The sequence below is a fragment of the Mollisia scopiformis genome (assembly GCF_001500285.1).
Source record: "Mollisia scopiformis unplaced genomic scaffold LY89scaffold_40, whole genome shotgun sequence".
NCBI lineage: Eukaryota > Fungi > Ascomycota > Leotiomycetes > Helotiales > Mollisiaceae > Mollisia > Mollisia scopiformis.
In genome coordinates this window covers 384,292-409,309 of record NW_017263620.1, presented here as the reverse complement: position 1 = coordinate 409,309, position 25,018 = coordinate 384,292, and the positions used below count along the sequence as shown (strand labels likewise).

Genomic DNA, 25,018 nt, shown 5'->3' with positions numbered 1-25,018 from the left:
CCTAACCCTAACCCTAACCCTAACCCTAACCCTAACCCTAACCCTAACCCTAACCCTAACCCTAACCCTAACCCTAACCCTAACCCTAACCCTAAAAACCCTAAACCCAATATCATTGCCTTATCTTACTTCATTCACCATACCAACCCACGTGACCTTACCACAGGGTAAGGAGAGAGTCGTGACAAGGCGTAGCCGAAGCAGTATGGGGTTCAACCCCTGACAGAAATAAGTCGTAATTATTAGAGAATTAAAATAGCTCATCGAAAAGATTGTCACGGGTTGGATGCAATGAGTCAAAGCAAGAACCTGATTGTATTACAAGAAGAATTAACTAAAGAGAGAAGAGTTCTATCTTGTACGAGGAGCTCTTTTAAAAGGGGCTCTCGCTGGTTCGTAGAATGGCCCGCGCGCTTTAGCGTCGCGTCGTCATGTGCAGGCCCGCGTAGTCACGTGTAGGCTGCACTACGTAGTAGTGCAGCCAGATATCGGGTTCAACCCGTCACAAAGATAATTTAATAGTTTGTAATACGAAATTATTTCGATTATTAGCCGTTTTAACGGGAGCTCACTTGTAATTATACTGGGAAGAAGGGAGGAGAGATTACTAATTTGCTCTTTTAACCCTGGATGATATAAGTTAATGTAATCGACGATATCTTAATTTTGATTCTTTTTGAGTGCAAGTGTAAAAAGACTAATAATTAGCGGACGAGAGTGACGAAATCCATCCAGACTAGGGAAACAAGAACCTACCTCGTTTCTGTCACCTCTTTAGGAAGTATGGCGAGGACACTAAGGCCGTAGCACTCAGACATCTTCCATAGTGGCTTCCCTAACCGTATGAAATACTCGAATCTCTTCTCTGCTTTCTCACGCACTTCTTCCCCACTCACTTGCCGACCTTTCTGATCCCTCACCTTCTTGCCTTTCTTCCTCTTCCGAGCCTTCTTCCCCTTGTAATTAATCGTGTGGGGGAAGAGGAGGTCAACATATGTCTCTTTTACAGTTGGTTGTCGCCGCTTCTTAGACGTAGTTTTCTTGGCTTCAATTGGCCACTTCTTGGACGTGGCTTTCTTGGCTTCAATGTCCTCCATATACTTGGCTATTAGTTCCACCAAGTGTATCCTCCTTGAGACTTGGAGCACTATTTTTGGGATATCGAGAGACTTTTCTTTTGCCCACCCATCCTCAAGTATGAACTTGACCTGCTTCAGCCGTCGATCCCCGGTTGGGATCTTGTCCGGTCCTCCACTCCGTTCCAAGGCATCCTGATCTGGCCTAATATCAACGGAAGTAACCGGGTGGCGTACCAGATAGCAGAAATGCTGACAATCTTCGAGTACTTCTCTACTCTTAATCCGTTGCAATTGTGTTCGCCAGTGTGTAGGCAACTCTGCGATCCGATCCGCTTCACGAATCTTCTCACATCTACGGCGAGCACACTTGCCTCGCCACAAGTTCTGGACAATCACGACCCTGCGCTTATACTCGCTCCTCAAGTGCCACAACCTTTGAATCAATACTGCAGCCTTTCCAAAGCGGGTATCCAAGATCGCCCTTCTTTGTAAGAAGCGCTTTGCCGCAGCTTGTATAAGGATTATGTGGTTGCGAATAGCATTAAAGCTCTTCCGCTGCTTTTGACCGCGCCATACTCTTTGTATTGCGTAGCAGCTGGTATCTCGCGAGTCTCTTGCGCATACTTCCAAGCAAGATGTCTCCGAGTGACGGACTGGATAACGAGGATCGCATTCCGTGCCTCTAAGTACTTGCGGCGATAGTACTTGGCTTTCAGATTCTTCTGGATCATAGTTGCGTGATAATTGAGGCGTGTGGTTCTAAGATTTTCCAAGAATGCCAACATATCAGCACAGGAGAAGATCTCTGTAAGTCCAAGTTGATACTTATCTAAGCCCTCGCCTCTGCAGGCCCCAAACACCCTCGTAAGGATCTTGTTTGCCATATCCCGGACGTCTGACGTCCGTGACGACGAAGGAACAAGCATGTAGTATCTCAGGGCAAACTCTTCGTACGTCAATACATCAGCATGGGTTCTACGAGCAATCAGACGCCGCCTCCTCCCTCCCCTTTTCCCGCCCCAAGTCAGCATTACAGACCTTCATTGGACTTATGAGGGGCTACACGCCTACGCCGCTTGCGCCACCAACGGAGACCGATGCCCACCTCCATCGCTCTCTCCCCCGCACTGAAAGACCTTGACGGTTAATTAATAAAGTTCCTTGCCAAATCTGCGCCCCTTCAAAAAACAAGGGACTGAATTGTCGTCGGACACAGTACTCGCATGGTGTTACGCCTTGAGATGGAAACAGACTTGATAGTTTCACAGTACATACAGAGAAAGTGAAATTTTAATCTGTAGGAAGAAGAGGTCTTGAAGCAATCTTGCGGTTAGGGGCTGCACTCTGTGGCCTGCAGCTGAGGGAAAATCGAAGTAATTTGTAAGCACACAAATATGGTGTCTGACAACATTGATAATTTTCACACAGTTCATGAGAGAGAGGGCGATGGTTCAAGATGGAATTTTGTAAAAGCTCGAGAAAAGCAACTCCATTTGCCGCCCTAGCAAACACTTCATAATGATCAGAATCAGGTATCTTCAGAACCTGGAATAACACCGCAAAATGAGTCTAGCAAGTGCACCACCATGTCCGTGGTGACCCTCGTGAAAGTGACCGAGACACGTAGAACCTGAGATCTGCTGCCCATTATTTGGTCGATACTCCTTCAGACCTCTCCAGCACCAGATTCGTCCCAGTGAACCTCCAAGATTCCCAACAAAGAATCCTTGGGTACATAGACCTTATGAAGGACAAATCGCTTATCTGCAGCAGCAAGTAGGGCCTTCCATTCGTCCAAGTATCGTTCACGACCGTTGGAGAAGCATTCTAGAGCCAAATCGACAGCCCTGTGAAGTTTCCGTCAGTAGGTTTTCTTTTTTTCGTAACTCGCATCAACACCTGGCAACATACCTAGCAACTCGCTCTCTACACAATGGGATGGCGCCTGGCTCTGGCATGACTACATCTTGAAGGAGGATCTTTACACCAGGTCGAAGGACCGGAATTTGTGCCTTCAAGACTTCGACGGCGTATTTGTCGCCCAAACCGCGGAAGACCATGCGGAAGAAATAGACAGGTGCCTCAACGGTCTGCGGTTCGAAGAGAGTATGTGGCATAAACTCAACGCATCCTTTCAACTCCTCGGGGACTCCTGATTCAGCGCCTTGAATCATGCCTGCTCCATCTTGGACAAGTAGCTTGATATTACCAAAGTTCTTGGCTAGCTCGATGGCGGCTTGACCTCGAGATCCACCAACATTGACGATGCGTGCGTCTCCCAGGGAAGTCCAATCATAAACCGTAGAAACTTTTTCGATAGCGTAACCCGGAACATGGTTGATAGCTTGCATTCCAGTTCCAAAGCGCATCGCTCGCTCAGGGTCGGTAGTGACAACCTCTTGGACCGTCTTGCCGTTATTGGCAAGAACGAAACCCTGTACAGATCAGCACAGGCTGTACTTTGATCATCAAGACCTGGAAAGGTTTGAAAACAAAATGTACAACACGGGAAACATTTACAGTCTCGTTGGGTTCTTGAGAATTTGGCCACTTCTGAATCGCGTCTACAACCTACGGCGAAACATGTGTGTCAGCTATGCGTGCTTCTGATGTAAAAGATTCTTGAAAACTTACCCTAGTAGTCGCAGGCCAAGTATCCTTGCTTTCAAAGTTAACCCAGCCATTAATATACGGAATCGTCAAGAACTTGGAGATACTGGTATGTGCCACCATTTCAGGCTCCACTTCTCTCAGGATATGCATGGCCATAGCGTGTCTAAGAAAGCGTCTAACAACACCCTTCTGAAGGCCAGTCTTTTCAGCAATCTCCTCGAAAGATATTTGACCACCAGGGGGGATCATATCAGGGATCTTGTAGCGGCAGATCGCGTCGATGCTGACCAGATTGGAGATCTGGAAATATCAGTTCACGAGAAATCTTAGCGGAATTTGAGGAATACCTACAGAAGCAAACTTGAAGAGCAGTGCGAGGGGATCCAGGAGCATCTCGTGGAGATTAGCAGTTGCATCGAGGATGGTATCCTTAAGATGGGAGACATTAGGGGGGAAGTTTTCAGGACTGTCCTCAGCAAAGGAAGGGCTTGGCGCGCCTTGGGCTGAGAGCTGCTCTTGGAGTTGAGCGACGGCAGTGCTGATCTGAGCAGCTAGCTCGACGATATTGGCAGTGGTGTTTGGTGATGCCATTGTCGATGTGATAGAGAAGAGAGGCTCGAGTAGTGGTCAAGAGTAGATGGCGGGGTCAAAAGATATAGAACTTGTGATAATCAATCCACTTAAAAGTGCCTGATACCTACCAGGTTAATGCAGCTGACGTGAGTCAAGCTGCCTAGTACGGTGCGGGGGAGATACTCGGCGTTCCAGTGTGCTGAATGTAATAATTCACTGATCGCAATGCTGCAGAAGGGATTTCAAGAGCTTCCTCTGGAGTCTTTGGATTTTTTTCTGGCAGCTTCAAGATGAAAGGTGTGGAGGTGATCTCTCACGAGTTTTGGCGGCGCAGCAAACAGAGGGAGGGTGCGCCCTGAAAGGCCCGTGCAAGGTTGGATATTGGATATTAGCTGCAGTACCACCACCGTTCCCTCAATCACGAACATGCACCAGCTGCAGAGCCCTCAATGAACCGGCTGTTGCTGTTGCTGTTGGTTTGCCCGACTGAAAGAGTAAGCCAATTTCACATGTCCAACAAGCAAGGACTGACCAGGCAACCAGGAGTCTCAGGATCTGCAAGAATCCATGAGCTTCGCGTGATACATGGCGGGCCCCTAAATGCATGCTTGAAAGCAAAAATGGTCACCGAGTTTGAGGTTGTAGACACAATCTCAGGGTTACAGTAAGCCTGGGCTGAGATGCACATCGTCAATGCAAGGTCAACGTCCCCAGTGTTCCATTATAGCAATCATGACCAAGTCGAAGTTACATTGTACAGTCGATGCGGATGACGCCCGTTTCTCAGAGAGGCGTTCTCCCTCCTTCTGCCCCACCAGAGCCTCATCAGCCCGCTCCAGCTTCTCAGTTTCCGACTTTGAACATTCCGTCCTGTTGATCTTACGGTTGAACATACCTTGCATCACCGTTCCCATCTTGAGCTGTCTTTCTTGAGCTGTCCTTCTCGAGCAATCCATCCTGAGCATTCCATCCTGAGCTGCCTTTCTCGAACTCGAGATGAGATCCAACACTATTCAGTACGAAGCACTGGCAGAGCAGATTGAATCCCTTCTGCGAGATCCAGAAAGTACCATCGCACAGATCAAAGATGAAGTCACTCGTCGTCGATTGATCGAGGCCGGACGCAAGCTCTCTGTTTCCTTGGAACGGCCCAGAGAGACATTACGCAGAATTGGTTATGCAGTAGGTAGAACCTTTAATTCGTAATTACATAGCTAACGACAGCCATCACCAGCATCACCAGCATCTCCAACTACCTCTCTCTCTCGTTGGTGTAGAAACCAAGCTGTTCTCCGCATCGGCATCCGAGCCTCGCCCTTTCAGCATCGCAGAACTCACAGAGAGGGCCGGTGTAGACAAAAACCTGCTGAGTACTTACTTACTTTCTCATTCCTTCACCTTCTCGAGATATTAACCGTTCCCAGAAAGACTACTACGGTACTACCAAGCAACAGACATCCTAGCTCAAAACGACGACGACACCTACCAATCCACCAACGTAACTCGAGCTCTAAGCAACGACGACCACGCGAACTCCCTTCGCTGGACGTAAGGAAACCCAACCAATCAATCATCTCCGTTCTCACATTAACACGATCACAGACATAAAATCACCGCCCAAGGAGCATTGAACCTTCCCTCCTGGCTGCAAACCCACCAATACAGCGATCCAGTCGGCATCCTACCCACGGCATGGAGCAGCGTCGTTCCCACAGATAAACATCCCTACGAATGGTTAGCAGACAATCCATGGGCATTGAAGCTTGCGCAAGCACACATGAGGGTTCAACGCGAAGGAAGACCATTGTTTTTCGATGCTTTGGATTTCCAACAGCGCTTCGCTCAGAACACGACTAGCGAGACGCTGCTGTTCGTTGATGTGGGTGGCTCTACAGGACCCCAGTCTCGTGTCCTGCGTCAGCGATTCCCGGATCTCCCTGGCCGAGTGCTTCTCCAAGACCGACCGGAGGTCATTGAGCAGGCGAAAGCTGATCTCGCGGCTGCCCGCATCGAGGCAGAGGTATATGATATCTTCACGCCGCAGCCTATCAAAGGTATGTCTTGCCCTATCTCTGAAACTGCTATCGAAGAGAAGAAATCTCGGCTAACATTTTCTTTTTTCTTTCTTTTTTGTCGTAAAGGAGCAAGAACTTACTACACGCGCAACATCTTTCATGCCTGGGGAGACGCTACATGCGTGGAGATCTTAATCAATGCTAAAGCAGGCCTGACGGACCAGTCAGTGCTCCTGATTGATGAAATCGTGCTTCCTGAGCGAGATACTACGGCGCAAGGGGCGCAACATGATATTGAAGTTATGATTTGCGTTGGTATGTATATCTAGGATTCATTCGCTCCACCTGGCTACATAGAGATACTGACTGAGAGTTTTGCAGGAGGAATAGAACGCACAAAAGCTCAGTGGGAGAATCTGCTGAATAGCGCTGGATTGAAAATGCAGGAAGTGGTAAATTATGACACGGATTTTGAAGATTCTGTTATCATTGCTGGTCTCGGTCTCAATTGAACATCTCATCCTTTCTATTTTGTCGCCGTTTGATTTGTTGCCAGGGGCTATTGAGATGGAGATCTACGGCTTTGGATATTTGAGAGCGAAGATATTTTTTGCTATCATTGTTGGTTGAGATTTTGTTCAAATGAATATTTGATAGAGGAGGGGGCTCTACGATGTATGATGTGCACAATTTCAAATGCAGATAGTGGTAAGTAGTTTAATGTGCATTGGAAAACCTCTCTAGTCAGTCCGTAATTAGGGATTCTATGGGAGAAATAATTCATGTAAAGCGACCCTGTGGGAAAACTCTGTGAAACAGTTCAAGTCACAAGTCAGAAGAGTAAACTGGGGAAGAGCACCCACTGTATGTGGGGGCGGATGATGTAGCTACCGTGTGGAATGAGTCTGCATTTCCTGAAGAAATCTAGTTGGCCTAACAGTGCAGAGAAACCTATGCTGAGAACACCTTGATTGAACTTATAGTAAATGGGCGAATTAGCCGCCGTTGGCAGCATATTATTATCTATCTACCTTCTGCAAAGCAAAGTGTGCAGTCTGCCTGCAACAGCTATAAGCTACATATAAAGTCCAGGCCTGTCTGCAAGTATCATGGAAAGCTAGGGGAAAAGCCAACATCGGCACCTCAAACTGCCTTGTCTCCCTCCACTGCTTTCTCGCCTTCCGCTTTCGGCGTATTATCTCCGTCCGTGCCTTCGGCTGTGGGATTTGGGTTCGTATCCACATCAGGACTTGCACTACTAGCTTTCTTCTTCCGCAAATCATTCCATCCCATTCCCCACAAGAAAATCCCACACGTAGCAGCGAACGCTGCCGCTAGGTAGAAAACACGATCGATACTATCAGCATATGCTTTCAATACACCAGGTAAGTCTGCAGGCGAGACGAAAGAACAAAATCCAGTAGCACCAGCATTGACTATATCGGTAGGGTTGACATTAGGTGCATAATGACGGATTTGTGACTTCATGCTTTCGAGGAAGATGATGTTGTAGAAGGTTAGTGCGATGGTGGGACCGAAAGCTTGGCTGAAGACGATAAATGCGATGCTGGAGGCGAGCTCTTTGCTATCCATTGCCGCTTGCACTGCTATGATGGCCTATCCCATTCAATTGCGTCAGCGTTGTATGTGCAGAAGAAGTTCTGTGTGTGAGGAGACGAACCAATTGTAATCCAGCTCCGAAACCGACGCCACCAAGTATTTGAAAACCGATCCATTGACCGCTTGAGGTACCGGGTTGGAGGAGAGAGTAGAGACCGGTTCCTACGGAATTGAAGACGGTCGAAAAAATAGCAACAGGAATCACGTAGCCGATCTTACTTACTGTCGGCATCGTGTTAGCTCTCATAGTACGTTTTAGATTATTTGATATGTATCTGACTTACCTGCAACACCTGAGAAACCAGCGGTGATGAGCTGGGATATGATCAATGGAAGAAGATATACACCAACTCAGAATCGCACTCGCGCCATTGACAGCTTGGAAATACAGTGGAAGATAGTAGATGCCACCGTAGACCGCCGAGGTGAGGAAAGCCACGTAGATTCCGGAGAACAAGACATTCCCCTTGCGGATCAATGAGCGAGGAATCATGGCATCCTCTCCACGGTGGTTATTCCAGAAGCCCCAGACAACAGCGTTTGCAGCAGCGCCGCAGAGGAGGCCGATGACCGTTGACGAGTTCCAAGCATAGTTCTGGCTTCCAAATTGAAGCGCGAGGAGAAGTTGCAGGACCGCAGGCGCAAAAAGCAGGAAGCCGACAAGGTCAAGGTAGTGATGTAGTCTCGGGAGCAGGGTCCAGGGTTTAGGTTTGATCATCTCTTCAGGGATGGGCAGGAAAATCATGCCAAGCACTGCTGCTGCGCCAACTGGTACGTTCACATAGAAGCCTGGCATAATTAGTCAAATTCGAATAGAAAGGAACAACAGCGAACGTACACCAACGCCAAGTAGTGTAAGATGTGAAAGCTCCCCCGATGAGAGGCCCTAGAACAAGTCCAAGAAGTTTGACTATTCAGTGTGAGCTGCCGTGAGCTGCTGAGTGCAATGAGATACTTACAACCCAAAGAATAACCAAGCAGGCCTGGCCAAAAGCGTCAGTACAATCACTCGATATCATGAATAGGTTCGCTTACGTGGTCGCTGGTCAAGAGGTGCGCAAAGTGAAACCATAGTGATGGATCCGGTGGCGACGCCCGCAGCGCCAAAGCCAGCAACGAATCGACCAACGATGAACATGGGAGAGGAGACAGCAGCGCCGCAGAGAATTGAGCCGATCTCAAATATGAAAAAGAAGGTCAAGAACGTCCACTATCACAATAAGTTCCACGCTCGAAACAAGAGCAGCGCACATTCCACACGAACCTTGGTGTTGAAATACTTGTAAATCTTTCCGGTCAACGGCTGCGGCGCGGAACTGGAGCAAAAGCCATGTTAGACATTTGAGCATATGCGTGTAGATGAGCAAGACGTACCTGCCAAACTGATATGCACTGGCGTACCAACCAACATCAGCAAGGGAGTGGAACTCGTCGGTGATCCGCGGGATGGCCTGGATGTCATGATTAGTTTGCAACAACTTGGACACTTGGAAGCGCGTCTTACCGTGCTCACGATGTTGTTGTCAAGGAGCATAAGGAAGCTGATAAAAGAGGCGGCGGCCACGACAGCTCGACGTTGCAAGCGATCTCCCCCGCCCAGCGCTAAGCAGGGCTGGACTGAGGTTACCAGACAAACATCGCAGAACCCTGTACTTACACGACCGAAAACTTACCAAGCAGAAGGATCCGAAAAAGGGCAACTGGGTTGTGAACCCCTAGCAGACCAGGGTCGGCCTACGTGGCTAAAGTGCCCATGTAGCGTACTCGGTGTGATTATTTTTCTAGGCGAGTGCCAGGCTAAAACACAAACACCACAATTATTCTTATTTCGGTATTTTTACTAGCACAGCAGTCCCCAATAATCACACCGGTAATTTGTATATTAATTGAGTAGTACAAGCCTATCGACTGACGAATCGACCAATCAACCACGCCGCAATTGTATTCAACGGAAGAATGGGTCAGAACTCTTTCGTGGTTGTATTGACTTTCGGATACTACGTCTTTGTTGAATTGGTATGTTGAAGTTTGCTCAGTTTTGGAGCGACTATTCTCATTCAACCCGTTATACCTCTGCTACCTTCGAATATCAACTATATCGCTGCTCAAGATATCCCGCAAGTGCAGTTTTAGGTGTTGAAAAAGGACCGCTGTTCCTGAGTCTCCATACCCACTACAGCGAGTTGAACTCTGTAAACATCACCAAGCCCTCATGGATCCGTATCAATTACTGTCATGGAAAGTTGCTGCCGCGACGCTTGCTGTCTATTGTGGCAGCGTAGCTTTCTATCGCCTCTTCTTTCACCCTCTATCAAAATTCCCCGGTACCAAATTGGCCGCCATCACTCGCTGGTATGAAGCCTACTACGACCTGATCCTCGAAGGACAATATACTTTCAAAATCGCGGAGATGCACAAAACGTATGGTAAGCATTCAACCGCTTGCTCTTCTTAACTTCATGACTTTTGTTTGGAATTCCCTTCTAATCTGCTTCTTATTTGTTTCCAGGACCTATCGTTCGTATCAGCCCGTATGAACTTCACGTTCTCGATCATGCCTTCTATGAGAAGCTTTATGGCCTGCACGACGGCCGAAATAAATATGAATGGGCGTGTAAAGGATTCATTGCTCCTGGTGCTACAATCTGGTTCGTCTCCCATAGTCTGAATATGACTCTCCTTCTTAATTCCTTACTTGTAAATAAACCAGTTCCGATGTTAACAAGCTGATAGCACCTCTGTGGATGCACTCCATCAAGCTCGCCGATCACCGCTCAATCACTTCTTCAGCAAGACCAAAGTGGCGGCTCGACAAGACGTTGTGATCCGTAATGTCGAAAAGCTCTGTACCGCACTTATGCATCGCGCTGGGAGTACCATCAATTTGGGAGCTGCTGCAGGTGCCCTTGTGCAGGACGTACAATGTGATTTCATTCTCAATAAAGCGTATGGAAGTCTAGAAAAAGACGATTTCAACGTTGCGGTAGCGGATATGTGCCAGAGCGTGGGTTTCCTTCGGCGATTCTCGAAACATTTTCCCCGGTTGGGGTCAGCGTTGAAGGCGATTCCTCTGAATACGGTATCGAAAGTGGCCAATGATGACGCTAGGGTCTTCTTCCAGTTTCTACAGGTAAGAGGGCTCCTTTTTCCTCTTATCAGGATAGTTGAATGGCTGACACAGTTACAGGAAATTGACAAAGACACCGAAAGACTTCTCAATGCAGCCTCCTCCTCCTCCTGCTGCTCCACCGAAGAAGACACACCCCGTACCGTCGTCCACGAGATCGCCGACTCGGATCTCGCTCCTGCCGACAAGTCTTTGCCACGCGTTCTCAATGAAGTCCAGACCATCGTAGGTGCTGGTTTGGAGACGGTTTCCGGCGTACTGAGATTGATGCTATATCACGTTTTCAGCAACGCCGAGATCCTGCAACGTCTGCGTGCTGAGCTCCAAACAGTCAATAACATATCATCTTCTGACGATCTCATGGACTTGAAAAAGCTAGAGCAGTTGCCGTACTTGACGTCCATTATTATGGAAGCCTTACGAATGAGTCCGGCGATCGGATCGCGCATGGCCCGCGTCGTTCCTGATGAAGACCTCGTCTACGGAGACTGGAACATTTCGGCCGGAACACCTGTCGGAATGACAACCATTCTGATGCATTTTGACGAAACGCTGTACCCGGATCCATACAGCTTTAATCCTGATCGTTGGATGGACGTTGAGAAGCGGAAGAAGTTTGCTAAGATCTATGCTCCGTTCTCGAGAGGATCGAGGATTTGCGCGAGCATGTAGTATGTTTATCTTTCTTTTATGTTCTGCGTTTTGACTTTGTGTTTCTGTCCTCCTTTACTAATGCTATGATCTAGTCTTGCATGGGCCGATTTGTACATCACTCTTGCCGCCCTTGCTCCTCGTTTCAACTTCAAATTCCAAGATATTCAGTCTTCGGACTTCCACATGGTGAGAGATGAGTTCATCATCGGGACAAAAGCTAAATCACTGCTTAAATGCCGTGTGAGCCTGTTTGAGACTTGATATGCGAGTTGAACATACTGCAACGACCAAAACGAGGATTCGGGAGAAGTTGAACCCTAGGGTATGGGATTAATTTGTCCAAGATTGATCTGAGTTGACTTATGGGAGCCAAGCACTTCACGTTACCCTGTAGAGTATCAAATAATGAACTTTCTATTGGAGATATCGGCTCATCTTCCATGTGCTAGCCAACTATAAAGCTTTCACGCTATTGTACAAGTGCAAGATCTTACCTTTCGCTGCATTAACATCAATTTCGTTCAATGATCGGCTCAACGTGTCTTACCACCATATATAAAGCATAAATCTAGAGCTAGTGGGCTACTTCTTGCAATACCTTCTATCTCAATTCAAGGATATACTTCCCTGACTTACGAAAGCACTTTCCACCTCACATTCAAATCCTTCACTCTAATACTCCTCACCCCAGCTTAACTATCAAGTAACACCGTCCCTCCCAATTAGTAGATGGGCTGGATTAAGACCCTCAGTATCGTCTTTGATCATGTATTACAAAATATCGCAAACATCACGTCATTGAATCTTTCCAATTTCAAGATATTCCTCTGAATTTGATTTCCACTCCTTCGGGACAGAGCAAGTCTTTCCACTTGCAAGCTTCAGCTCTGATCATATCTGGGTATTTCCAAGATGCTATGTGTGGCGCTGCTGCTTTTGCATGTCTTTATTACAAGATGATCAATAGGAGACTGGCAGGATTTGGGGAAGATGAGATATGTGAGGGGCATGGAACGATATCCGAAGTTTGGGTGGTTGTTGTGAGAAAAGACGAGGGGTTGGGTAGAGGATAGTTGAAGCGTTGATGGAATTAATGCTGTGCCGCTGCTCCGCTTCCGCCCTCTCTGATTCTTCACGCTCTATCCTCTGCCGCTGAGCCCGCTCTATTACTTCCATCTCCCCTTGAGATGCTCCAGTTCGTTGAGGCTGGCGTGGCGGGGGCGGGAAGAGATCGGGTCCACTATCTATGCTAAAATTCGTCGATTTACCGAAAAAGGCTAAGTATACAGATCGACGCATAAAAAATGATGTGATCTCTTTATTTTACTCCTCGCTTTTATAGTGTAAGTATGGTATAAAGAGGTGCTTACCATCCTATTATTAAGTATTTACGTTTAGAAATTCGCATTGGTTTCCGGCTGCCTTAAGATTATCGCAAACTAAAGCTGGGCTCGAATACTTAGGAAGAAGCGGTGTAATTGTTGTAAATAACCTCACGATTTGTGTTATATCAGTTTTTAAAACAGACTAGTTGTATTAATTGTTACGGATTACCTGGATCACCTGGCTAGAGATCACGTTACCACTTGGGTATGTGTTTTTAGCGCCAATACCCTCAAGTACCGTGACTATCCCTGGCGACGATCCGGGCTTAGAGCTTAAGCATGTTTCACTCTGGCGTATATAAGCTCTAGCTCTCCCACTCCCTTCTTTTTTCCTTACCTTTAGATCCTAAGAGATAGCCGAATCGATCCTTCGTTTACGTACTGAGCTTCCCACCGTGCTGTCACAGGCCCACGTGGTTTATTTATTTCAAAGATGCTGCAGTTGATCACAAGATGTACAAGTTGTGCAATTTTTCCATCGTATTCAGGGCTTGCTTTAGGATATTTGTTGTGGGCAAGCTCCGAATATTATCCAGATAAGTGGAACTGTACCCACACGCAGTGCCAAGATAGGAGCTAGCAATATGAAGTTCGAATCCACCACTCCTTATTCTTAATTGCTCCGAGGGACTGCAATTCAACAATCAAGACAAGATGTAAGAGTGATAGGTATAAGATGATGTCCATCCTTTCACTGAATATCCATCAACTCGGTGGCATTCTATCAGGAATTAGTCGCAGTTGCTATTTCACTTCTTGACATCATACTTTTGCTGGCTCGATCTTGCGTCCATTCTTTCACTATCCAATATGAAATCATTTATAATCTTCTGGGTAGCTTTGCTTACTAGTTCTTCCGCTGCTACTGTCGCCGTCAACGGCGCTGCAGAGGGTTTTGCAAAGGGTGTCACTGGAGGTGGTTCCGCCACGCCTGTGTATCCTGATACTATAGATGAGCTCGTGACTTATCTCGCAAGCGATGAAGCTCAAGTCATTGTCCTCACGAAGACGTAAGTCCACATGTAAAACAACATACAAGGTCTTCCTGAGCTGACTGCCTTCTCTCAAGCTTCGATTTCACCGGCTCTGAAGGCACGGTCACAAGCTCTGGCTGCAAGCCATGGGGAACGGGTTCGGCTTGTCAAATTGCAATTGATCAAGACGATTGGTGCGAGAACTATGAGCCCGATGCTCCAACCACCACTGTGACCTAGCAAGTCACCCTTTACTCATTGCATTGGGATTACTCTTCTGACAGTTTTGCAGTGATGCAGCCGGAGTGCTGGGTATGACTATTGCTTCCGATAAAACCCTCATCGGCCAAGGCTCCACTGGTGTCATCAAAGGAAAAGGTATCAGGATGGTCTCTGGTGTTAGTAACATTATCATTCAGTAAGAGAAATGTAATGCCTGGGACATCAACCCAAGTTGACACTATCCAGAAACGTTTTCATCACAGACATCAACCCACAATACGTTTGGGGAGGTGATGCCATCACCATCGATGACGCTGATATGATCTGGATTGATCACGTTACTGTACGTTCCCAAGATCTTCCAAACAACTCACCAACTAATCATATCTAATAGACATCTCTCATCGGCCGTCAACACATCGTCCTCGGTACCAGTGCCTCTAATCGTGTCACAATCTCCAACTGCGAAATCAACGGCGTCACTTTCTGGTCAGCAACTTGCGACGGCTACCACTATTGGGGCATATATCTCGACGGGTCAAACGATCTCGTCACCATGAAAGGAAACTACATTTACCACACCAGTGGACGTGCTCCCAAAGTCCAAGGAAACACTCTCCTCCACGCTGTCAACAACTACGTAAGTAAACCGCATTCTTTTCCGCTGCTCCCAAGTGTACTTGCCTTTTACTAACACCCATCCCCCAGTGGTACGACAACAGCAACCACGCCTTCGAAATCGGCGAAGGCGCCTACATCGTCGCCGAAGGCAACGTCTTCCAAAACATCGACGCCGTAGCCGAGACTCCGATCGACGGCCTCCTCTTCACCTCTCCCAGCACCACGGCCAACGAAGCCTGTCTCGCGTATCTGGGGCACGATTGTCAACTCAATGGTTTTGGGTCTTCTGGAACGTTTAGTCAGGCGGATACGAGCTTCTTTTCGGATTTTGAGGGGAAGAATGTGGCGAGTGCGGCGGCGTATACCACGGTTGTTAGTAGTGTGGGGAGTAATGCTGGGTATGGGAAGATTACTTATTAGGTGGGGAAGGCGTGGAGGTTGGGGAGGAGATGGGATAGAAGGGCCGGGGAGAAGGAGTGGGGTTTCGTTTCTGGGTGTATATACTTTTGATTGCCTTTAAAATTTGAAATATATTGATTCATGAAGTTCAAGCGTGGCCATTTTTTAATAGTTAAAAAGTGAACGCCACTCCATAGGATAAGTCGACATCTTAAGCCAACGCATTTGGATGCAACAGTCCCTGGGCTGTATTCCCATTCCTGCTGCCATAGAAGCCACTCACTTAAGAAAATACTTAGCATCGCTTTGCCAGGAGCTACACAGAGTGAACTCATCTCAGTCCTCTTGAAGAACAAATTCACAAGTCTCTCATTTCAGCGCTCCGCCTCTTGGTGAAGAACGAGTCCCACCCACACGTATTTGCATTCCGAACAAGCTTGGAAATCCCTGCTACACAAGTCATCACATGTGACAAGGTAATGAACGAAGAATCGAATGTTGATTTACCCAACCGGACTCCAGGTCAAATCGCTATGTACAGTACAAACCACCCTAGCTATATACACAACTTGCTTCTAGCACATCCATTGGTAGTGAGTATTGGCAACGAACTTATGTTGACGGACATTCATCACCAGCCGGCGAACACGAGGATGTCCCTCCCGTGATATCAATATCAGTCCAGGTGAAATCCGTACAGCTTGAAGTCGAGCCGCAAAGGATATAGTACTCATAGCCACCATCAGCCACGGAGCCAGTAATCGAATCAAACGTGACACCCGAGACCGTGATTCCGGTTGTAGAATCGCCTATTGGGTCACCGTTCTCGTAGTCTTGCTGGACATCAATGGCGTAGCTGTAAGATCACATAGTCAGCAAGGCTAGCGGTAGCGCAGAGGTACCGTGACTTACTCGGTAATGTTTGAGACGTAGATATTGCTGTAAGTAATATCGGAGACAGTCGAGTCATCGTCTCCAGCATCCGTCTTGATGCGGCAAGCGTTCTCGCCGTTCACGACACTCGAGTCCTTGAACGTGATATTGCTGACCGTTACCCCGCTGCTGATACTGCCAATCGATAGACCGTGGCTTCCATCGCAGCACATGTTTTCGAACAGCATATTAGATCCCGAGTTCACGGCCACGCAATCATCTTGATTGTAGACCGTGGCACCGGAGACGTACAATCCATCAGTACTGGAAACATCGAAAGCGTCCGTGTTGTGTCCAAGAGAGGCACCAGCACTGTTGTCCAAGATAAGTTGCGACATTGTCATATCGGTGCACCCAGTGATCTCAAACAAGTGTGTAGGCCAGTTGATGATCTTGATATCGGAAAAGCTGCTGCTTGTCATGTCACTAAGTTTGATGAAGTGGTCTGGCTTCGCCGTACCACCGTTGGATCCTTCTCCATCCCAGTAATCGGCGCCAAGACCATCTATGACTGCACCTGCAAGGCCAGCCACCTTGGCGTTGGTCCCTTTGAGAACAATAGGCGTGTAATCTGCATCAGGTGTGTACTCGACCGTCATAGTACCGGCGAAAAGGAGAGCACCGCTGGTGGGAACGGCAACAGACAAGGTTGTAGAGGCTGGGACAGTGATGCCGCTCAATAGAACATTGGAGCATGCTGAGACAGATGCGCTAATATCTGCAAAAGCAGTCACTGTGCAGGTAGTACCGCCAACACCAGCACCACCTGTCAGGGTACTGATGATGGTGCCTCCAACTCCCGCTGAAGCCGCTGCTGCATCGGCGGTAGTTGCAACTGCGACTGCGCTGGAGGTTACTTTAGCTACTGAAGTTGCTTTGATAGTTGAGGTAGCTAGCGTTGTAGGTATTATTGTCTTAGCTGTGGTCTTGGCCTCAGTCTGATGATATATGGTCAACAAATTGTTTAAGTAAGCAGAAATCGATGGTACTCACGGTAGAGGTAGTTGCGACTAGGGCAACAGCTGTCTCGGAAGTAACAAAGCAGGAGCACGCTTCCGAGATGCTCGTGGTCTTGCCAGAACAAGCGGAATTGATGTCAGAAGGAATAGCTGCAGTAGCAGTGATAGCGCTTGCGGTATATGTTGCGCAAAAGCTTGACACCAGTGCTGTGCTGGCGCTGAATATAGAGGCACAAGAATGAGTATCTGGATTCTCACAAGCAAGAACGATAGGGAGTAGCACCGCTACTAAGAAGGAAGTGAAAGAGCGCATAATGAATGTACACAGCAAGAAGAAGGTAAAACGAAAGTGGTGAGACGAGAAGGAAGGACAGAGCTGGATGTTAAACAAATATAGAAAAAAGAAACGAAATGTTGGATGCCACCACGAGGGACCACACGGAAGAATTTCCCCACTCACTGATCCGTCTTCGAAGGGTGATTTACAGGAAGCGGCAACATCGGACCATCTGAAAGGAGCGGATCAATGCCGAAGCAGGGTCTAGGCCAGGGAGATTTGCAAGCGAAAGCTTGAGCCATATGGGCCATGCGAAACGAGCCCCCAAAAGTTCCATTGCAATTTGGTCCCCTAATCTCCTGACCAATCTTCCAATTCAGCAGCTGGGGCCCCTCAAGTGGATTAGGTAGCCGTCTATCCGAGCTTCGCTGTTATGGCCGTCGCGGCGTATGTTGTCACAGCTATTTTTCGTGCAATTAGATTAGAGCCTGCAAAGTGAATCGTGATTTCACTTCTCGCTAGTTTGTTCCCTAGTATGAGACCTGGATAAGCTTTTGCCCAGCCTCCAACAAAAGACAAGAAAAAAAAAGAGGGATACGTAAGAAGTGCACGTGGAAAGTACTTTATCTGATTCACAGACAGGTGTGGATACTTCAGACCCCTCAGATCCTTTAGGAATCAGACCATGGGTATCTGCGCGAAATGGGACTAGTGCGAACCTCAAATAGGGATTCCTCAAGTTTCTGGAAAATAAGAAGGAAGCCTTTGAACATGTAGTTTCGAAGTCATCAATACTGTCATCTTCAACAACTTTGGAGAGCCTTTGGTGCAGCTTTCTCGCCCCCACCCCCCTCCTCCCAAGCGCTGCAAATCCAAAATTCTCTTTCTTTAGATGGTCCAAATGCAGCAATGGAGATCATCCCAACAGTTCAAGCTTGGGTGGAGATCTGGAGATCAAATTTGGAAGGGTGGAGCGATTACTCGTCATAGCTGAGGATATTTTGTTTCAAGTCCCTATTGGTGTATATTTGAAACACCAAGATTCGCCAGCACGCCCGAGCTTCACTTACCCCACTTTTTGGGGGCTGAAGATAAACCACCAATTGCAAGCAACTTTGGAACGGAGTGAAAAACTTGGAGATTCTTCAATTGAGAGATGAGTATGTTCGAGTTTATAGCTCCCTCTGTATGCAGCAATGGGCAACCGTTGCTTGCTCGTGCTAGCTCAGTCACGTGCTTATGGGATAATGGGCTGTCAGAATGTGAACCAGAGCTCGCAGAAGACATCACTTTCCGAGCTTCCAGATAAACGTCTTGTCAGTTTCCTGCTTTACTGTTTCTTGCCCCTTTTCGCATCATAAGCGAAGCGAGTGACTCGCTTAGACTTCTGTTCTCTCCATCTAGTCCGTGCAATTCTACCTCTACTGAACTGTATGAGTTTCTGTCTATATTGAACTATCATCTTGTACCACCTTCATACAAAGCTCCAGAAGCTTTCCATCTCGTATCGAGCTCGTACAAGTAATCGCCTCGGGAACTCCCCGTACTAGGAAGGTGGGGCTATGCGGGGTTGTAGATCCCTTGGTCGCGTTCGCGTTCATTCGCTGTAGTCAGCACTAACTAATATACCTACAACCTCACGTCTCTTTCACATGAAAGACACCGAACCCTTTTCAGCTGTCATTCAGGGCGCGTATTTTGGGATCATGCTCTGTTCATTTCTCATCTGACCTTTTCTTTTCTTCTATTATTAATATTCACGTTCTGATTCTCGTTTTCTGTCACTACTGCAAATCATTCTTCGCAATCAAAGAAGAGAGCGAGTCGAAATGTCGGAAGCGATTCCCATCATCTTGTGCGGTAAATCGCCTCAGATCGCAACGGGAGTTAAGAATAGTCTCATGCCCGAATATGATGGTCAACGCCCTCTCTCCCAACCTCATTTATCCAACTCACGTTTTACAGTCATCCACATAATCCTCACTCCCTCCGCCGGCATCACAGAAATCCCCTCTATCCTCTCTGGCTCGGACCTCGACTCAAACGACAACATCGGATCTCAGAACTACTCCAAACCGGCCCAAGCCGTAGTTACGGGCGCAGGATACGACGAGGAAGCGGTGGAGAAGATGAGGAAAGCTTGTTCGGCGAAAGGAGGAAGTCGGGTGCCGTGGTTGAGACCGGATACTAGTATTCCGACACCACCGCTAGGACCGAAGTATGGAGAGGCGATGGTGAGGAGAGTGAAGGGTTGTTTGAGAGAATTGGAGGAGGAGGGGAGGATGGAGGGTGATGGGGTTTATTTTTACTAGTGTGTTTTGCTTTGAATTGTGTGTTGGTGCTGGGTATTACTTTGGCATTGGTCGGGAAAGTCGCAAATTGGCTCACTGGACGACATGCTTGCTGTGTTTAATGATTCTCCTGCAACATTCCCCCTTTTCTAATGATATTGTTACGTGGCATTGTTCTGACCTGGACTTTTTCGCTCTTTATTTCCATTCTTACTCGAGAACTAGGACAAAGAGATCTAGTGAGCTGAGAGAAAATTATTTTTAGCAAGTCGCTTTGTGGTCCTATTTTGTAAGCTTATTTCTGGTGTACAAGTGTATTGTGCCCATATTGTGTGGGCTTTGTTATGTCCAAGTCAGAGGACGTGTCCGGAGGCACGTGCGGCAATGTATTGTATCAATGAAGTGCAAATTTTGATTGTCATGTCTAGAGTCACAATAGAGATTAACAAGGCTCTTGTTGAAACAAAGATATCTGACAAAGAGGATCCTTTATTCTTTATCTCTTCCCCTCTCAATGTACACTAGATATCTAGAACAATGGCATAGTTCGAGCATAAAATACCGCTAGCCATCCCATTCCCTCCCTTCTCATCATACCACATCAACACTTCAAAAACACAAACATAACAACCCTACACAAATTCCAAACTTTCAAACTTCCAAACCCAATTTTACTTTCTAAATCGTCAATATGGCCCCGCCAAGAAACTTCCCAAATCGCCCGGTCGTCGTTCATCCATGGACCAATCTCCGCTGCCCGCACTGTAGATCTGAGGATCCTACATACTGCGAAACAGTGGGTGACCTGGGGCTTCACATGTTGCAATACCATGCTGATGTCTAGGCGCTGATAGAGAGTGCGAGAGATAAAAGGCGAGTGAGTTAGTATGAAAAGCAATAAAATGTACAGTCTTCCAATATAAAACGCAACCGTTTGATGATTGATATATGCAAGTGAGTTCAAAGTGAAATCCAAAGAGGAGAGGACAACTAGTGTCTTCATTCATGTCGAAACTTTCGTGAAATAAGTCGCATTTTAATTCCAGCGTTGTCTGACAAAAAGAGCTGCCTGCCCATTGGAAGCTCAATCTCGCTTCATTGACTATGTAGTTCTTGACTCTTCTACTCTGATGTAGAGCTCGCTATTAAGAAACTTGAACTAAGGTATTGCTAATACTTTATATGTATCCAAGTGTAAGTGACGAAGGAAGTAAAGTTCCGGTTGGTGGGACTTGAAGTCCAGAGCGGGGTAGATACGCACTAGCCGAGACAACACTAGTGGAAGCTCCATCTCTGCAGTTCTATTTCTGCAGTGATGATACTTCTTAACCTCCATTAACGCATCTACAATGCAATTGCACTCCTTGCTTGATCCTTTTACTTAATTAACCTGTTAGCAAGTTTCTGTGAATACCGGTCTCCTATTCTTTTTCGCACACGCTCATCAACTACAACTACTTACCTACTCGTCCTTCGTACATTGCGGAGTAGCCTCCTTTTGGATTGAAGTGCGGGGTCAAAAGCTTGATTCGGACCGCGAATTTCAAGATTCCCGTTGCTGATTGGGTTGATATGTTTATTCATCTTCGATCGCGTTCATTTCCCCCTGACGATCTCCTCTCCACCTTAATAGTGCTGTATCTTTCTTCACGTTATTATTTCCTTCGCGCATGTTTCCTCCCGTAATGGCGGCCGCTGCTAAAGCTGTCACCAGTGCAACATTAATGCATTCTGCACTGCAATGTAACATACCTTTGGTACGGAAGTTTATCCAAGCTAAGCGCTTTTATAAATCGCTTTCTCTATCTGCATTCTTTTGTTGTTTTTTGTAATTGGGACAAGTGTCGCGAAGGATGTATTGCCAAGTCTTCTCCGATAGTATTTGGGTCACTCTCCTGACAATCTATGCTTCCGCATCGGCCCAGGACCCACCAATATCAATACCAGCCGGCCAAAGTACAGCTCTCTACCCAGCATACACCTATGTCCCCTCCATCGACGCTGACTGGAAGCCACATCCCCACGGAATTCTCATCACGCGACCGAACATTACAATTAATCCGTTGTCTCCAAGGCCTCTGAAAATCCCACCGCTCCCACTACCAAGTCTACCACCATTCGGTCAGCCACCGAACCCGTCGACTTATTGGTACGAGCAAATAGAGCACAACGGCATCTCCCCCTTCATTCCCAATGGCTCATCTTGGCAAGTCTACCGCAACGTGAAAGACTACGGCGCAACCGGCAACGGCGAGACGGACGACACACCCGCCATCCAAACAGCCATTAATTATGGCGGACGAGGTCCCGGAGGGAACGGTCTCGGAACAACTGGCGCTCCAGCTGTCATTTACTTTCCTGAAGGAACGTATCTCATGAGCCAGAGCGTTCAATCATTCGTCGACACATTCTTCATCGGAAACCCCATCAAGCGGCCGACGTTGAAAGTTGCGTCAAACTTCACTGGTTCGACTTTGCTGTACATGAAAGATCCAGATCTGGATGCGACTATCAACTTTTACATTGGTGTCAAGAACTTCGTCCTAGACTCAACGGCGTATGATCCGGACACAGCCTTCACGATCATAGACTGGTCCGTGTCTCAAGCTACTCAACTAACCAATGTCTTGTTTCGAATGCCACAATCGTCTCAACACACTGGCGTGTCTACACCGGAAGGCGGTTCGGGTACATATATGGGGAATCTTGACTTCGAGGGTGGGCTCTACGGCATCAACATGAATAATCAACAGTACAGCATCAAATCGTGTACTTTCAGCAACACGCAAACTGGGATCCTTATCAGTCATGGTTTCGACATGGTATTTCAAAATCCGAAGTTTTCGAACTGTGAAGTCGGCGTGAATGCTACCTCTGGTGGCGTGGGAAATGTAGGTAGCGTGGCGTTGATCGATTCCACAGCGAAGGATGTCGCGATTGTGATTGCGACGAAGAGTCAGACAGTGGGAAATAGCACGACGGGAGATGATTCGATTGTTGTTGATAATTTGGCTACGAGCGGGGTGGGGAGTACTGTTGTTGCTGGGGGGAAGACAATCCTTACTGGAAGTGTTCCTAGAACGTGGATTTATGGGAATGCGTATTTGAAAGGAGGTCCGGTTATGGGAGTACATGATGCGGGTGTTACGTATCAGACTTTCAGATCTCCGCTCTTGCTAGATGGTGCGGATTTTTTCACTATGGCTCCTCCGACGTATCAAGAATACAGTGTGCATCAAGTGGTGAATATCAAGACAGTTGAAGGTTATCCTGTTTATGGAGACGGACAGACAGTAAGTTGTTCACTCTTCGATGATTTCGAATACTAATGGGAAATATAGGATGATATGTACAACATCAATGCAATACTAGCTCGCAACGCCGGTTGTGCAATCACCTTCTTCCCAGCAGGAACATATCTCGTATCAGACACAATCCACATCCCTCCCGGATCTCGACTCGTCGGAGAAGCTCTATCAGCAATCAGCGCCATTGGCACCAAATTCTCCAACACCGACGCACCAAACGTCATGGTACAAATCGGACTCCCAGGCCAAATTGGAGTAGCCCAGATCTCAGACATGCTATTCACAGTCGCCGACGTCCTTCCAGGATGTATCCTTCTCCAGATCAACATGGCAGGCCTTTCTCAAGGCGACGTCGGACTCTGGAACAGCCACTTCCGCGTCGGAGGAGCAGCTGGCTCAGCAGTCGAGACGAAATGTCAAGATTTTATGCCTTGTAAAGCCGCCTTTCTGCTCTTACACCTGACTCCAACCACTTCCGTCTATATCGAAGATATGTGGGGATGGACCGCAGACCATGATCTCGACGGCGACTATACCCAACAGATATCCACCGGCAGAGGAGCACTCATCGAGTCAACGCGCGGAACCTGGCTTGTCGGCACAGCATTCGAGCACAACACGCTGTATCAGTACAACCTCGTCTCAGCAGCGAATCTTTTCATCGGTATGCAGCAATCCGAGACTCCTTACTGGCAAGGCACCGGCGGCCCAGCCCAAGCACCCGCTCCCTGGACGCCCAATGCAGCATTCTCAGATCCCACATTCGCAAACTGCGCCACCGACGGCCCAAACTGTCGTATGGCCTGGTTTCAACGAATCGTCTCAGGCTCGAATCTTTATATCTTCGGTTCGGGGTTCTGGACGTTCTTCAACAATCTTGGCGCGTGCATGGGGATCAATGGAACGTGTCAGGATAATGCGTGTGAGATTGTGGGGAATCCGACGGAGCTGAATTGGTGGAATTTGAATACGAGAGGGAATTTAAATCTTTTGATTGATGATGGTGTGGTGCTGGAGACGCAGAATAATAATCCTGGGTCGTGGGGAGCGGTTGTTGCTGCTACTTTGACGCATTCTGGGATCTTGGGAAGGTTGGCGAGGAGGCTTAGAAGAGGAATTCTGTCATGATTGCTGTTTTGGTGGCTATAGAGGAGGACTGGTTGACTGATACATGACGCTTTTGAGAATACACTCCTTTGGTAGACGGTATTCCAGAAGACGGCTTTAGAAGATAGCGATTGTTGACAAAAGTTTTTCGGTGATAAATTTACCTATTCCAGGTTTTCTTGTCTCTCGGTAAGCAGCGATATTACCCCGCATTTCCCCTGAAAGAAGCGAGTGACATCCACCGTAGATCTGAGGATCCCGCAGATTGTGCAACAGTAGGTAGGTGAGCTTACAATTCACAATTCCATGTTGATGTCTAAATCGAAGAGGTCGAGCGAGGAACGAAAGTTGATTTAGTATGAGCAGTGAAAAAACCTAGAATCTTCTCTTATTCAAAAGGTTAACTGGTATCCAGCGGTGAGCCTGAACTAAACATGTGACTGACCTCTTGATGTGTGGTTGCATTCTGTAGAGATGTAAAATCCGACTTAAAGTTCTCTTATTTAGCGATCATCTCTATAACTCAGCGCAGAATGACCCTTTCTTTCAAGCTTCAACCCCGGGAATGTGTTTCGCTTAGGGTGAAGACCTAACGAACATGGGGACAAAAGTCCGTGCGTTCAGGCTGTAGAACCTCGAAATTAAAACTCTTCACATTAGGACTAAACTATCAACAACTCCACCATTATGGATCCTTTTACCACTCCACCTATGTCTCCACGTCTCCCAGGTGCAGAGATCAGAACCAAGCACAAAGAGGGCATACGCCGGCTCTTCAAATTCGCTAAAATAGGCCTGCAATAGCTCCAGGGCTACTACCACCTAGGAGACAGCACAGTTAGGAAGATCCTACTATACGAT

At 47.4% G+C, this 25,018-nt stretch overlaps 9 protein-coding genes across 9 annotated transcripts; 5 read left to right on the top strand and 4 right to left on the bottom strand.

Annotated features, from left to right (window-relative positions):
* Positions 1-752: 752 nt before the first annotated feature.
* On the bottom strand, positions 753-2,190 carry LY89DRAFT_743550 (uncharacterized protein; the record flags this gene model as incomplete). Its single annotated transcript, XM_018220961.1, has 3 exons — positions 753-1,656; positions 1,704-2,054; positions 2,114-2,190. The coding sequence occupies 3 exons, from the start codon at positions 2,188-2,190 to the stop codon at positions 753-755; spliced, it is 1,332 nt and encodes a 443-aa protein (XP_018061269.1).
* Positions 2,191-2,550: 360 nt separating this feature from the next.
* On the bottom strand, positions 2,551-4,553 carry LY89DRAFT_661571 (S-adenosyl-L-methionine-dependent methyltransferase). Its single transcript, XM_018212611.1, has 5 exons — positions 4,044-4,553; positions 3,714-3,992; positions 3,600-3,650; positions 2,991-3,514; positions 2,551-2,926 (listed from the first exon to the last, which is right to left on the bottom strand). Exons 1-5 carry the CDS (start codon positions 4,281-4,283, stop codon positions 2,746-2,748), a joined length of 1,275 nt encoding a protein of 424 aa, XP_018061268.1. The 5' UTR covers positions 4,284-4,553; the 3' UTR covers positions 2,551-2,745.
* A 708-nt stretch (positions 4,554-5,261) lies between these two features.
* Positions 5,262-6,844, top strand: LY89DRAFT_768858 (S-adenosyl-L-methionine-dependent methyltransferase; the record flags this gene model as incomplete). Its single annotated transcript, XM_018221802.1, has 6 exons — positions 5,262-5,447; positions 5,509-5,635; positions 5,690-5,813; positions 5,868-6,319; positions 6,407-6,595; positions 6,662-6,844. 6 exons carry the CDS (start codon positions 5,262-5,264, stop codon positions 6,790-6,792), a joined length of 1,209 nt encoding a protein of 402 aa, XP_018061267.1. The 3' UTR covers positions 6,793-6,844.
* A 579-nt stretch (positions 6,845-7,423) lies between these two features.
* LY89DRAFT_702777 (MFS transporter) lies at positions 7,424-9,434 on the bottom strand (the record flags this gene model as incomplete). Its single annotated transcript, XM_018217272.1, has 9 exons — positions 7,424-7,497; positions 7,540-7,897; positions 7,962-8,122; positions 8,252-8,689; positions 8,739-8,810; positions 8,936-9,110; positions 9,165-9,216; positions 9,275-9,351; positions 9,405-9,434. The coding sequence occupies 9 exons, from the start codon at positions 9,432-9,434 to the stop codon at positions 7,424-7,426; spliced, it is 1,437 nt and encodes a 478-aa protein (XP_018061266.1).
* Positions 9,435-10,112: 678 nt separating this feature from the next.
* LY89DRAFT_768848 (cytochrome P450) lies at positions 10,113-11,942 on the top strand (the record flags this gene model as incomplete). The annotated part of the gene is made up of 5 exons (XM_018221801.1): positions 10,113-10,326; positions 10,410-10,548; positions 10,634-11,030; positions 11,088-11,698; positions 11,774-11,942. 5 exons carry the CDS (start codon positions 10,113-10,115, stop codon positions 11,940-11,942), a joined length of 1,530 nt encoding a protein of 509 aa, XP_018061265.1.
* A 1,786-nt stretch (positions 11,943-13,728) lies between these two features.
* On the top strand, positions 13,729-15,303 carry LY89DRAFT_712426 (pectin lyase A; the record flags this gene model as incomplete). Its single annotated transcript, XM_018217981.1, has 6 exons — positions 13,729-14,076; positions 14,136-14,279; positions 14,333-14,458; positions 14,509-14,605; positions 14,657-14,902; positions 14,971-15,303. Exons 1-6 carry the CDS (start codon positions 13,877-13,879, stop codon positions 15,301-15,303), a joined length of 1,146 nt encoding a protein of 381 aa, XP_018061264.1. The 5' UTR covers positions 13,729-13,876.
* A 237-nt stretch (positions 15,304-15,540) lies between these two features.
* LY89DRAFT_692256 (uncharacterized protein) lies at positions 15,541-17,607 on the bottom strand. Its single transcript, XM_018216499.1, has 3 exons — positions 17,209-17,607; positions 16,195-17,153; positions 15,541-16,138 (listed from the first exon to the last, which is right to left on the bottom strand). The coding sequence occupies exons 1-3, from the start codon at positions 17,485-17,487 to the stop codon at positions 15,895-15,897; spliced, it is 1,482 nt and encodes a 493-aa protein (XP_018061263.1). The 5' UTR covers positions 17,488-17,607; the 3' UTR covers positions 15,541-15,894.
* Positions 17,608-19,080: 1,473 nt separating this feature from the next.
* On the top strand, positions 19,081-20,125 carry LY89DRAFT_661557 (uncharacterized protein). Its single transcript, XM_018212610.1, has 2 exons — positions 19,081-19,368; positions 19,417-20,125. Exons 1-2 carry the CDS (start codon positions 19,281-19,283, stop codon positions 19,761-19,763), a joined length of 435 nt encoding a protein of 144 aa, XP_018061262.1. The 5' UTR covers positions 19,081-19,280; the 3' UTR covers positions 19,764-20,125.
* Positions 20,126-21,427: 1,302 nt separating this feature from the next.
* LY89DRAFT_712424 (pectin lyase-like protein) lies at positions 21,428-24,215 on the top strand (the record flags this gene model as incomplete). The annotated part of the gene is made up of 3 exons (XM_018217980.1): positions 21,428-21,499; positions 21,869-23,035; positions 23,084-24,215. 3 exons carry the CDS (start codon positions 21,428-21,430, stop codon positions 24,176-24,178), a joined length of 2,334 nt encoding a protein of 777 aa, XP_018061261.1. The 3' UTR covers positions 24,179-24,215.
* Between the last annotated feature and the right edge of the window lie 803 nt (positions 24,216-25,018).